Consider the following 15223-nt stretch of genomic DNA (forward strand, 5'->3'; position numbering starts at 1 on the left):
CGATCGTTATCATATACAAAAAAAAATAAATAAATCGGTTGCTACACGTGAATTTGTATGTATATACGCATAAACTTACGTAACACTGACAGCTGCAGGTTTTTGGATATGTACAGGTTCATACGTGTACGTATTGCTGTATATGTGCTTTATGGGATTTTTGTATTTAATTAATTGACAACGTATGAAAAATTGATTTCGATTGATGGATGGATCAATTTTGTCTATTCGTACACATATCTATGGTCCACGAATAAATACATCAACGCAATTGAGTTTAACCAGATCTGTATTATTTTCGCAAGTGATACAATAATTATATACTACTATTGGAAAGATTTACAGTAATCTATAGTGTGACAATGAATATTACTGTTTTTTGGATTGACTCATAATTAATCATTATTATTTGAAGTTTTTTTTTTTTTTTAATTACCACTAAAAATTGTTAAATTATTCATGTGATGTATACGTTATTGCGACAAATATGTATAGGGTAAATTTTTAGTTTATTTCGAAAAATATTGGTAAAAAATACATTTTTTGTCAATAATTTCATTTGATCGAAACGAAACCAAAGACAGTTATCCCATTTGATTGAATATCGTCCGGAATTGTTACAAAAATGTAACATTACAGAAAAAAATGCGATTCGTTCATTTATCCTTCCATCAATATGCTAGACTACAATCATTTTTTTTTATTTGTTAGACTGTAAATTTTAATGGTTTCCTAAAACTATAAAGTAATTTTAAACTGATTTTGACAAATATAATAATAATTTTTCTCGCACACGAGACAGTCCGATGATAATAAATTGAGAAAAAAATTATCCCATATTTACATTGCACGAAGGGAAAACCAAGTCACAAATCGTACATGACGTTCACAACAAAAGAAGGATATGACTTTTTTTGACAACTCCTTAATCATGGCATAACTCTACCTTGTACCACTGAACATTAATATTATAAAAATAAAAAAAAAATAATAATAATAATCGTGACACCCGTACCATATAATAAATCACTTTGAGAAGTACGCTGGTAATAGTTTAGCAGTGAGATATTGCGCACGTGCCTGCACTGTATATACTTCAACGCATGTATATCCATCATGTACGTGCCTTTCTTCTCACGCACGTGCGCCCCACCTATAGTGTGATTTTATGTAATATCGGTAAAAAATTAGTAATAACCAATGTAGCCGAACTTGTTGTTGTGTGTTATACAACTCGGTATGGTCGCTTACAGTGCACGGCTTGGCCACATTATCGTAAACTGGTGCAGTATAGGTTTGTTGTGCATAACTATGTGTGCGTAGTAAATACGTGAAAGGTCCAGCATTCGTCTGAAAAATTATAGGATTCAAGTGGTGGTTGTCGAAATTGAAGATTGGCGCATACGTAGGCGTTGGTGATGAGTTCACGTTTCATTGCACAAAGTTTGGATGTCTAATTTCCACATTTCCATGCATTATACTTTAATTACATTTTTTTTTTTTTTTTTATTATTTTTTTTTTTTATAAATAATTTCCGCCTCTTAATTACGTATAATGTGAGAATTTCATCAAGGTGACAATAGATGTGCGATAACAGACATCAAATTTTTATTCTATCGAAGCGAACGAACCCGGAAAATGACTTTCGCTCGAGACTCCAGAGCTGTTGCACTGGCCTAAATTGCGCCAAGGAACACACGTACGCGCGTATATGTGATATATGCACGATTAATGTGCCTATATACATGCACACCACCTTTATAGATCAAGATGAAGGCAGTACAGCCATAAGAAAGTCGTACAAATCGACCTGAAATTTTTTTTGTTTTTCCTTTTCTTTAAGCTTCGAGCGCAACAGTGAAAATTGCGAAAAAAAAAGAACCCATTGTGTCAATCTGGGAAATAAAATAATAAGAGAAAAAAAAAAAAAAATTGCAAAGTGTGCAGGGCACGTGCGCCGTTTCAATCACGATTACAACTGTCGTTCTAAAAAAAGCCTACAGTTGTACCCCACTATTTTGGTCACCGAGAAGAGATTGACGATTGAAAAGTTTGTGGTATCACGATGTTGCAAATCCGCTATGTGAGAGAAAAAAAATTTATCTGGAAACGATGAAGTATTGCAAATCTGAATTTTGTTATAATTTTTGTTTATGATGTACTGTATAACATATACAAATCTCGATGTATTATAATTGTTTACAATGGATATCTTACAAATAACGCTTTACTCTTTCAGCAAAAAGATAAAGCGTATCGGTAAAATGTAAGTTTTATTCACCAAACCCTATACATAATAAATATGTATTCTGTGGAGTGTACAAGCACACGTGCGGGGGCCAATTATCGAGCTTTATTGTTCGTGGGCAGTACAATCCAAGGTGATTTTCCGGCTTGTGTATCAGCAGCATTGGTACACGGACGCTCGCTTTGTCGACTTTTCCCGAGTAGATCTCTGACATAGATGGTACATATACACACGCGTGCACGCACGCCAAAGTTAAGGATAGCCTCTTGTACGTGCTGACGTAAAAGTTACACAAAAGTGCAGCAATAAGCCGAATTACCCGACGTAATCATTTGATTGGGAGAAATTATGTTTTCGCGTGTGCACGAGACTACGCGCAGCTATGTACCTATACCGTAACTTTTGGCGAAGTAATGGTATACACATATATATATATGTATACCTGTGCGGGCGCCCGATGCCATTTTTTGGTATTTTTTTCTCCTGAGAATCGAGATGGTGGTTCATGAGTATAAGTACAGTACGAGGTTGTGTTTTTATGGCTTTGGCTGTTCGCTGAGTTGGGATTGGCAGTCAATGACAGGCGATTGGTTTTAATAATTTTTGCAAAATTTATCGTGTACTTTTCTGTACTGAACATTAGTTTTGACAAAAATGGATTATCCCTGTCTCTCTTATGAATGCTCTGATTTGAAAATAGCTGATACTAAACAAACAGTGAACAGAGCAATGATAACATTGGCAAATACTTTTTGTTGGAGGCTTCATTACTCATTAAATTTATACATTAAAAAAAAAAAGTGCTCATATTTTACACTACCTTTATTTGCACAATCGAAACTTGAACTTTTTATTATACTTCACGAATTTCATTTCCAATTTATTGTATTAACATTTTTACAATTGAAAAATAAATAGATCACTATGATGATCTTCCATTTAATAAATCAGATTCGGTGGAATAATAGTGACAATTTTTTTTTTCGATTCACAGATGGGAATGAGAATTGAATCCGATTTGAAATTTTGAGATTTATTTATGAAATGTTTTCAAGCAAATTATCATGAATTGATATTGCATGTAAAATATTTCAATGGTATGGAAACAAGTTGCAAAAAATTTTAAGAGAATTCTGATTAATACTTGAATCTTAGACTTCGAAGAAATCACTCTTGAGTGTGACTACTTATATTGTAATTATACACGTGGCAGTTTGATAAATTACGTTTGAATTTTTTTTTTTTTTTTTTGTAATGATGAACCTAGAGTATGCAAAAATGAATACTGTATCATGTGAAAAATGGTAAAAAAGGTAAATTGATGTAAAATGTCACTTTGCACAATGAATCTCAAATACTCATTAACAAGTCAAGTCAATTACAAACTATTAAGTTTTTTTTTCTTTTTACTTTCAAAGACAATACCTGCTTTCCTGACGCTCATTATTTTTCACTCACCTGCGTAACCAGCAATACATTATATTTCGTGCATTCAAACGAAGAAACGACAGTTCCGCGTCATCGGCTTTTTTATCCTTAGATAATAACGGCCCCGGAAGAAAAATCTCAGCCATCGTAGAGAGAACTGACGCAACGACTCAACTGCCTTTTTGCGACTAATTTTTCATAATCTTCGTGCAAACTATGTATCCGAGTTCGATTATGTTTTCCTTGAAACACCTGTACATATATATATACAACACGACTTTGATGATTTCTGGCTAATTGGTTTGCGGGTATAAAAAAGTTTGAAATTAAGTATCCGTTTTACAAAAAAATTTTTCGACTCCGAGGCATCAATGATAATTTATGCTTCTACATTTCCACGATTGCATGTTTTTTTTGTAATTATTTTACTTTATTCGCGAACAATATAAGAATTTCAAGAGTAAATGCTACTCGTAGGTATCAACTAAACCAAAATGTTACTTCAGCTAATTGCATTTTAACGCCTCAAACGCTGTTACGTGATACCATCGAGAAAAAATAAATTATTCTTCTCACGCGTAATAAAAAATACATACATTGGAAACGCATTAAAAACAATACCCAATCTTTTTTTGCAACAACTCAACGGATGTATCCAATTGTCCGCTCTTTTGTAATATTTTTTTTTTTTTTTACTATTTCGCTTATGCGTTTACACATTTACGTGCAAATCGTGATGTAATTAAAAGTCCTGACTACGTTTAATTACCGCAGATGATTTCGAGAGAAGATGCACGAGCGTTATTGGCATCACTTTGTTTCCGATTTCCATTCATTACATCAGAGCCAGAAGCGACATGCAGTTTACGCTCTCGTAACTCGATTAATTTATTTAAAATGTAGTTTATTGTTTTTTTAATTGGTATCAACTTGCCACCCGAAATGAAATAGATTGGTTACGTTAAGAATAAAATCTTCATGGTATACAGTTATTCGAGCAATATGCATTTATATTCTGGTACGTGGCCCATAAATCGTAACAGGACCATTAAATGCCAATCTTGAAACGAGTCATATCTATTGACTTTAAAAAAAAAATTTCACTTAGCTAAATATACTCAATTAACAAGTTGCGCAACCTGTCAGCATAAATTATTAATTATTGTATCAAAGCAATTTGCAATGAATAGAAAATCTTTATCGGGCATCGTGAATGGACATTAGTTTGTCGAGACATTCGGTAACTGTAAATTTTTGAGAAAAAACCAGTGAAAGCTTGATTAGACTGTACAGCGCAAACTTCAAAAGAATAAAAAAAATCCAACGTGTGCCGCAAAAAGTACAATGTAATTTCACGCTTTTTATCGCACGATTTTTCGCTTTGTAAAGAGCATAATACACCTTGGCATGCGATGATCGTTAAGGAAAAAAATAAAATAAAACACGTAACTCGTGATTTACCGCATTTTCACGATGAGCGTCGTAAAGGTTTTCCACGTTTTAACGACCCCATCCTGCACAGCCATGAAAAATTAGTCATCCTCGCGAGAGGCAGTTTATTTAAAGAATTGTCACTCCGTGCAAACACGAGAAAACGAAGAAGACGAGAAAATTTGTATACGTTAAGTATGCAGACCACACGAAAGCCATACCTAACCGAGTACACAGTGTGGCCAAAGATGTTTGCGAAATTTTTTTTTTTTTTTTAAACCACGAGATTTTTGTTTACACGCTGGGAAGCGAGAAAAGAGAGCCAAGTCCACTCGATGATTAAGAGCCACCTCCGAGATGTAAAAACACTCGAGACAAGTGAAAAGCGTTTGCACACCACTGACGGTGACGCAACGGAACTTACGTGATTTTTCCATTATTTTTCCAAGCTGAACCACAAGAGAATTTTCAAACGAGCTTTTTACCTCTTGAAAGAAAACTTATCTAAAGTCGAGATGATTACCTGCGGGGGTGGAACGACAGATCAACGTCGAGAGCTCCACTGTCTCCTGGCACTGCCAAGGGGAGCAAGCACAGTTTCGCGCGACATGAAAATTCCGGTGAAATGTCTCACACGTGCACCAAGGGTTCACTATACGGTACTTATGTTATCTCACGAAACGGAGAGAGGAAAATTCGCGCGTCCACTTTGGCGCGCGATCGGCGCGCGAGTGTTTGGTATAAGCTAAACGGAAAAGTTATGCACGCGCGGGAACTCTCACTCGCCCGACCTGTCTATCGGTACGATGACGCGGGATGTAATACGTAATGCGCTGAGACTCGGTGGCCTGCAGGTCGTTACTATTGTGTGTTGTTGCTGTTACGTGGAGGAGCGAGAGAGCATGGGTTGTTGTAGTTGTTTCCGTTGGGTGTGCGATTGAACTTGGGTAATAGGTTTTTTTTTTTTTTTATGTGACGTTTTATAACGTATATTGTGGACCTTTCGTCAAATGACGGAAGTTTTTATGAGTGTCTAATTAAATTATCCAGTTTCGCGGGTATTTTAGCAAAGATCTATTTTTTAGGATACGAAATTCTACATTATAAACCTTTTACGAAAAAGTGTATACTATTGACGTTTATTGAAAGTATTTTATTTTTAATATCATTTCGTGTAAATATAAAATCAAGAATAGTAAATTTTAATACTTGTTATCAGTTATTAAAATTTTTAGTGAATTAACGAATTTATTTTAATAAATAAGTTTAAGGAGCGGTGATACATTACACAGATGATTATCATTAAATAACTGAAATTTCGTTTTCCCATGACAATTTTCAACTTTCAATATCGAATGATATCTTCGAACTCATATAAATTGCAATTTTTAAATGGTACGATGAATCCCAAAAACGCCACGAGAAGTCCTGAGAAACAAAAAAACCTCAGTAAACAAGAAATCGCTCATATGAATCATCCTCACGACACGTACGTGGCAAAATTACGGATGAGCTGTGGTGCATTAGTGCCGCTAGGCTCCTCTGAATTTTTTGATCTCATTTTTTGTCAACACAGCCAACTAAAAAAAAAAAAAAAAAAAAAAATTACAAGTGACACACGCAGAGAAAAAACAAGTTCATGCAGTATAATTAAAGGTGTTGGAGAATAAAAAAAATATTTCGTTGCAGCTACGATTTTTTCCAGAAAAGATTTCCTTAGAATTAGGAAAGAATAAAAAACTAATTTCTGTCATCGCACATTTATACTATTATTTCATACTTATATGTAGGGATGATAATTTAAATTTACATTAGCTACTACTTAACATTTTGTATATTATTTAGTACATCAATTTTATCATTAAAGTAACCTTATAGACACGGTATTTTTTATATTAAAAAAAAAACTGTATCTATTCAATTGTAGTATGTGTTGTGACACCTAGAAATTATCTCTTTTATGTGAGACGAATAATGTCTCCTCTGTACTGTTCGCACGCCAAAAGTCTGGGAGAAACGAGAGCGTGCAGGCTTTGTCCGTCTAAAAGATATAAGGATGGAGGAAAGTAGGAAATAAATGTTTTGCAGGGCAACGAAATGAGTCATTGTAGAGGATTCAAATTCAAGGGTGTAAGCTCTTGTCCGTCGTCATATCAGAGTAAGATAAAACAAACGAGTTATTAAAAAGAAATTTTTTCTGAAATTGTGTCGTAGTAAAATGTTAGTACTTATGTATATATTTCAAGTTTTTATTTATTTTACTAAATTGACTAAGAATTTTTTATTTTTTATTTTCAGCTTCTTTTACATTTGTACTTCTTTCACAAAAAAATCAGTGTTAATTATTTTGATTATAATAAATTATGGTATTGATACGAGTTTCAAGTAAAAAATGTTGAGTCATATCGTAAGATAAAATATATTTACTTACATAAACAATTTAGAAGATAATTCTACAGTATTAATTTCAAAGTCGAACCCCAAAAATACTTTGTGTAGTTTTTCTCAACTTTTATTAACAACTAATTTAATGCTAAAGCCAATTTTCACTGGTTAGTTTTATGATAAAGAATATGACCCTGTTGGAGATAAAATCGGATAATATAGTATAGACAAATAGATTAGTATAAAAGCACAAACAAATATCTTTTGACAATTTTCACATAAATATGTAATGGATATAAAAAAAAAAATGTATAAACTGCGAGTCCATATTATCTCAAGTCGATTTGTCTAATGACTCTTAACTCAATCAATGTTTTATTATATTTATATATTTAACTGAATTGAAGCTGCAACTGAAGATAGTTCTAATTGGAGTCAAAGGTGTTTATCCAATTTAAATAAAGAGAATGACCAATTACAGTACATTGAATTATAAGCGCGAGCAGAGTTATTTCTAGTTCTAGTTATCATAGTTTTTTATATTATTTACTGTCTATTGTTGCCTGTTGCAATGATGCATTGTTCTTTACAATTCTAAATATAACAAAATATCATAGGTTGTATATGTTAAGTAATGGTATTCCAGGAAATTTTTTAACGTAAGAATCAATTACTCGATAATATTATAACAAGACCTTGTGAAGTATCACTGTTTTTGAGACAATCGTGTTGAAACAGAGCCGTTCAAAACCTTATATTAATGCTACACGTGGATACTTTTAATTTTCAAACACATCTAAATGATCTCAGAACCACGTACTACAAATATATTCAAGTACTAATGGTATACCCAATGCTATACTTATTCCTACGATTATTGATGTATCAACCAACCAATATATTGATTTTTATAAATATTTTAAATTAACATTTATTAAATTTCTTCTGTTTTCACTGCGATGCATAAAGTCACAAAGATTTTTATGTAACAAGATATAATATTCAGGTAAATATCGCGCGCTCTAATCGATCAGTGTAAACGTAATCATGTTAATTAGAATTTATAGACACAGAAATAAAATGTCCACAAAATATCCATAGAGTTATTTATGAACTCATACGCATGTGTACATCTAGCGTCAACCACGTATTCACAGAATATACCCTTAAAAACCAATGAGATTGTAGGATTTGACTAGAATTAACTAATCTAATTTATAAACGTTCATGAAAATTTGGATAAATACGACTGACGCCGAATGCCAAATGCGCGTGGTAACTCTTATTTATTTATTTTTTTTATATATATCTTATTGAGCCGAAGAGTCGTAGTGGGAGTCATCAAGAGCTTAAAAATGGCATTGCTAAAGTGGCTGTTACCTCACGATTCTGTGCACTCCCTGGCTCGGCTGCGGTGCTCGCAACTCGCAAGTGATGATCCAACGGTAAGGGCAGCTCGCCTCAAGTTATTGTCACCCTGAAAAAGTCACACCTAGTGCGCGTACTATTTCTGTGAAATACTGAATTTTATCAAATTTATTTACGTTATTTACTCCATATTTCCTACTGGCTGCTTACATACGAAACTTCTGCTTTTTAGTAATAAGGTAAGATTCTTATTCTATACATAAAAATATTATTTACATAATAATTGTCATAAAACAGGGGAATACTCAATTGGTTGAATCAAACTGGAAAACGTACATCATCATATGTACAATTATCAGAGGGATGTTTTTTAAGTTTGATCATGCCTTAAATGTTTGCTGGTGAATATTATAATAATGACGGTTAAATGAAAAAATTTTATTGTTAAACGATAGTTTCATGCATCCTCTTATCTCGTGTAAAGGTAACCGACATTGTTACAACTCCGAGTCCTGGAAAACTCGAGTTGAGTCCAAGACGATTTATCTTATCTGTAGTATGCTTGAGTTCAGTCCCGGTCATGAAATCTAGTACTCGAGTTGAGTCCCATACACATAGATAATAAACTTTCCCTTTAATTGAACAAATTATTCCATCGCTCTTTATCCAAGCTTTGGACAGGCAGCACAAACACATACTGGCGAGTTTAAAAATTTGTTCAGTCGTTAAAAAAACAGTCTTCTACGTCATTGGGCTTCAAAAAAGGTGAACCGAAAAAATACTTAAGAAAGTTGCCGATTTCCGAATTAACATCTTTGTACTCCTGGGTGAGACCGACTTCTTGTATTTTTCTCCACCAACTCTGTCCCAGATGGAATCTACACCCACGTATTTTCGTACAGGGGAAAACTTTGTTTCCAGCCAAATGAAAACAAGCATCTTTCAGGCCATGGAACGAAGACTAACGCGATTCATTTCTTACCGACGAAAATAAACATGATTCAATCTACTCTGTTGAAAATAAATACCATTCGTTTGGGGCTGTCGAAGACGATCATAATCCATTTCTCGATGTCGAAAACGAACATCATTCATGAAACGCCGACGAAAAGTAACATGATTCGTCTCGGGTCATCGAAGGCTATCATGATCCAGTTTGTGCTGTCGTATGTATGGAGGACATTATAATATAACAATTAGGACCTAGGAGAGAATACTACAGATATTTTACCGTAAAAACTAAGGTAATGTTGGGATATCATTGTAGTTTTTAAACAAGGGCTTAGTTGATTTTACTGCAATTTACGATGATTATTTTTGTTTTTATTATGTATTGACAAGTTCTTTCAGATAATACAAATTTACTTGCACCCAAGTAAATTATATGTTTCGAAAATACTCTTCAAAAAAACATCATGACAGATGGTTGCGTTTGTTTAGTACTTCATTACTGAATGATCAGTTTTTTAAAGAGGCCTAAAAAAATCTACAAGGCGTCGATATTTTTATGGCTCTCCAAATTTTATTATTATCTTAAAACTGAGTTCACTTTCGTTCATATATATCATTAGTAGTCTCCTTCAAAAATACATCGACTGGATAATTATTTTCTATACTTTTTAAGTCTGGATCGCTCTGAAGAGTACAGCGAGCTACACAACAGTAGTAATTTTATATTAAAGTTGATCCACACTCTTAGGTTGCAAGAAATGTTTACATACGTTAAGAAAAATTGTTTGATAATATTAAAATTAATTTGAAGGCATGCAATTTATAACTTTCGAGAAAATACTTACTGTTGAGAGAGAAGAGGCGGTACTCGTGATTTACGTGTAGACATTAAGTTGATGTAGAAAATTTGCATAAACTTAGTAAATTATTCGTCGATTGAACTAGAATAATTAATTTGAATTTTCATGACGGTCATGCTACGTCATGATCAGATCATTACGAATGATGTTCGTTTTCGACAACGAGAAATGAATAGTGCAGCTTACATTCGCAAGCACTCTTAAATGGTGTTTTTTTTCGACAGTGAATCCACTATGAATCCTGCTTATTTTCATATAGTCACTCGTGGATCACGTTAGTTTTCGTCGGGGCCATCGGGTGTGTGTGTGTGTGTGTGTGTGTGTGTGTGTGATTATAGACAGCCTCGTGTGAGTATTGTTGTTTTTATTTCTACTATGTCGATCAATCTCTAATAATATATTTACATCTTTTATTCGCTTATTCCAATTCTGGTGATTATCACAAATGTATTTATGAGTATAATATGTTAGTCTCGTGTTTAAGTGACGAATTACGCGAAAAGTACCATTCTCAGTCGTCATAAATTTTAATGTTGTCACAAAAGTGCCATCGCTTCAGGGGTGATTTTGCGGCCCGAGTGACTGTAAGGTATAGCCCCGGATGGATGGCACTTGCGGGCTGAACACTTTTTCCTACCGACGGGACACCTGACCCTCAAAAACACCTAGGGTAGGAAAAAGTTGTTTAATATTAAATAGAATAAAAACGTATAGGCTTTACAATTTTTATCAGCACAATGCGTCATCAATAGCTATAACTTTATTAACGTGAAAATTCCAAAATAACATGTATCAATAATAGATTAGGTATGTTTACGTAGACATTCAGGAAATTTTGGCTTTTCGTAAGTTAGTCATTTATAACAAATCGTTACTTGAAAAATAATGATTCCGTTTTCATCAAGTCATCAACTCAAAAGTTCTCACTTGCGTTAAATTAAAAAATATAACTTTTCTGGAAAAAAATAGTCACCAAGCCAAAACTTTTTGTACGTATGATAATAAATATGCTGAATGATTTTAAAATTATTACGTAGCTGTAAGCCTTTTCGTGAAAATTATATACTTATTGGTATTGAAAAAATGTAAGTAACAAAAAAGAAAGAATGTGTATATTTTTAATTGATAAATTACCCAAGAATTTCGTTTTGAATCCCTTCAGTTGTAGCTTTTATAGTTTAATTGGTTATTTAATTAATTCAAACCTTTATTCTTTTGCGAAAACTTTTTTTTTTCAAATCATGGTACGTTGACCACCCACTGGAGTGTATGCACTGACTATATCATAAATACAATTTTATGTAAAGCCTTATTACAATTTCTGTATCCGGATGTGTTTTATTTTCACAGAAAAAAGTTCCAATAACCATTGAAAACACCAGTTTTCTAAAATGCGTACCCAAGTGGTAATGCTGTTGATGATTCTACTGGTTGCAGACTCGTTTTGTCGCTCTTTGAATTTTACCTTTGAGGAATACATGAAAATACGAAAATCAATTATAAGCAATGAGTTCAACTTAATGTTTGGCAGCGATCTCGTGTTAAATGATCAGGAGCAGGAGGCTAATAAAATTTTGATGGAGGCCAAACACCGCGAGATCGATGCAGGTTGTTACAAAATAAAACAATTGACTAACTATTTGATTTAGTATTATAAATAATTACGTTATTTAGAAAATGTAATTCTCATGATTTTTTAATAGCCCTGACAGGTTTATCCAAGTTTTTGCCATCGGAAAACTTTATCCAAGTTGTCGAAAAAATTGAAAAATCCTACGTCTTTAAAGTCATTCAAAAAATGCCAAAGGGTGCGATCCTCCACGTTCACAGCAAAGCCATGCCAACAGTAGACTACATCTTACGTACCGTCACGCACTATCCACATCTTTATGTTTGCGAAGAGAACGATAATATACAACTTCAGTTTTTCTCTACGCCCGACGAACACTGCAAATGGAAAATTCTCAGCGATGTCCGTCAAGTTGATGAAAACATCGATGATAGAATAAAGAGACAACTTACAATAAGAAATGATAATCTTAAATCGGCTAATTTAACGAAAAATACCATCTGGGACAAGTTTGAGTCGATTTTTACTTTTTTAACTCCTTTATTGAACTACAGGCCAGTTTACGAGGATGTTTTATATCAAGGACTCTTGGATAATTACAATGACAATATCCTGTATCTGGAGCTACGGACGTCTCTGTCTCCGTTGTATGATATTAATGGTACAACTTATAATCAAACGGAAGTTGCAAGAATCAGTAAAAATGTTGTCGAAAGGTATGCAAACGGATGTTTAAAATTCCCTATAAAATTATTGTTAATTGTTTTAATAAGTTAAAATGGTAAATTAAACGCGCATCTGGCTTATTTCTTTATTTCCAGGTTCCAGGATAAATATTCAGACTTTGTAGGAGCAAAACTCATCATAGCTCCGTGGCGTGGATGCAGTGATAAAAAATTCGAGAACCATTTGAGAGCAGCTGAGGAGCTGAAAAGGGAACTCCCGGATTTCATAGCCGGATTCGATCTCGTCGGCCAGGAGGACAAAGGCAAACCCCTTGTGGAGTTTGCCGAGGGGCTGCGCTCGATCGGCAACGATGTCCAGCTGTTCTTCCACTCCGGCGAGACCAACTGGTACGGGACGAGTGTGGATGAAAATCTCGTCGACGCTGTTTTGCTCAACACCAAAAGGATCGGCCATGGGTGACTATTTTTTTTCTTTCTTTGCTCCATCAGATGCAGATGTGGTAACATGTGATTGTTCCATTTGGAGGTTTGCGCTGCTAAAGCACCCGAAGGTCATGGAAATGGTGCGCGACAAGAGCATAGCGATCGAGGTGTCGCCGATTTCCAATCAAGTCCTGGGTCTGGTCAAGGACCTCCGCAACCATCCGGCAGCTGCACTTTTTGCCAACAATTACCCGGTCGTGGTGTCAAATGACGATCCTGGCCTGTGGGAGGCCAAGGGATTGAGTTACGATTTCTACGAAGCCTTTGTCGGGATAATGTCTCGCAGTGCCGATCTCAGGGCTTTGAAGAAACTCGCGCTCAATTCGATCGAGTACTCGAGTATGAATGTAGTGCAGAAGAAAAAAGCCAAAGAGATTTGGGATAGACGCTGGGAAATTTTTATTGATGATTTGAGGAGTTTTAATGAACAGCCTATAAGTCAGAAATCTATGGCATTTAACTAAATAATTCTAGGTTTCCATAATGTTGCCAAAACGCCGTACGGTAATTTTTATTTTTATAATTTTAGTTGAAAAGAACTACTTGACCTTCAGTCATAGTGTCACTTTTAATGATTTTTTTTTTGTCATTTATACTCGGCTCTTTTATATATTATGCCAAAGAGTATTTTTTTCTGTACCATCAGGTGCACAACTCGATTTTGCAAATTTTTATCTTGTTTAATTTATATTGTTTATTATTGTTTTATTTTATTGTATTATTGTTATATTTTATTGTATTATTGTTATATTTTGTTATTGTTACGAACTACTTTAAATTATTTTTTCTTTACAACACCGTAATCATTACTATTGTAAAAAAAAAAAAAAACAGGGGCCAACTTGTCTTGATTGTAAATGGTCCTTAAACATTTAACGGCAATGTTAATAAAAGAAAATTAATTTAATCAACTTTTTTAAACATTCTCCAAATTAAAAATTGTACAAGCCGTAATTTTGCGCCAACTGAAACAAGTTGCAAGATCTATTTTTAGCGATGTAAAATGTTTTCTATAAAAATTTGTCATAGTATGTCAATTATTTATTATTATACATTGTAGACCAATAAATACTTTATGTTTCTTTTTTCTCCCTCCGGATGAATTGTACAATCCTATACAAATTAGTACGTATCACGTTTATATAGAAGCCAAGGCACAAACATCGAAACGAGAGGGCGCAACTACGATTTGTATGCACCTGTGCGCGTTATCCGAATTCCCGTCGAACCCACTCCTGCCTCTCTCCTGGCAATTCTCGACCAATGCACAATGAGATTCAGTCAGTCTGACGCGCGTCTTGGCTGCATTTCGAGTACGTCTTAGACAATTGCCATCACGCACAACCACTCGAAACCCCACGAATGAGGTACAAGACCCTTACCTTGTTCGCAAATTGGCCCTCGATTCATCAAAACACGTGGGAGTGAAAAGATTTACTAAAAACCACGCAAACCGAAGAATGGATTAATCACGTCTCACGTGATACGTCAAACGGGTAACCCTCGCGGGGTTTGGACAATGAGCTGCTCGTAAACATAGAGGAAAGCCTCCGTACAGGTGGGCACCTACGCGACGATCGGCCCTCTTGGTTCCTTTGTTCCTTACAGCACAGCTACGCGTGAAAAAATCAAGGACATTGTTCCGGCCAATCGATTACTATATGTATGTCTTTCTCTTCGGCTCGAATCGATACACCGACTGCATTGTTCTCGTTGAACGACATGATTGGCTCGGCAGCAGGTACGTCTACAGTATATGTTCCCAGTGCACGCTGGTTGATAAGTATCCGCCGTGTGCCGTTGCTGTCGCGA

The 15223-nt window shown here is 34.6% G+C and overlaps 1 protein-coding gene across 1 annotated transcript; it reads left to right on the forward strand.

Annotated features, from left to right (window-relative positions):
* Positions 1-12063: 12063 nt before the first annotated feature.
* Positions 12064-13875, forward strand: LOC106641362 (adenosine deaminase-like). The gene is made up of 4 exons (XM_014355770.2): positions 12064-12280; positions 12376-12958; positions 13064-13384; positions 13455-13875. The coding sequence occupies exons 1-4, from the start codon at positions 12064-12066 to the stop codon at positions 13873-13875; spliced, it is 1542 nt and encodes a 513-aa protein (XP_014211256.2).
* The last annotated feature ends 1348 nt before the right edge of the window (positions 13876-15223 follow it).

Source organism: Copidosoma floridanum, unplaced genomic scaffold (genome assembly GCF_036245765.1).
Source record: "Copidosoma floridanum isolate Cflo_tuat_1 unplaced genomic scaffold, Cflo_Japanese_pri ptg000020l, whole genome shotgun sequence".
NCBI lineage: Eukaryota > Metazoa > Arthropoda > Insecta > Hymenoptera > Encyrtidae > Copidosoma > Copidosoma floridanum.

Excerpts from the sequence above, each read along its gene's own strand:
- LOC106641362 (XM_014355770.2), top strand. The coding sequence starts at position 12,064 with ATGCGTACCCAAGTGGTAATGCTGTTGATGATTCTACTGGTTGCAGAC. Across the intron at positions 12,281-12,375 it reads ACACCGCGAGATCGATGCAG|CCCTGACAGGTTTATCCAAG; the intron begins GTTGTTACAAAA and ends ATTTTTTAATAG. Across the intron at positions 12,959-13,063 it reads AGTAAAAATGTTGTCGAAAG|GTTCCAGGATAAATATTCAG; the intron begins GTATGCAAACGG and ends CTTTATTTCCAG.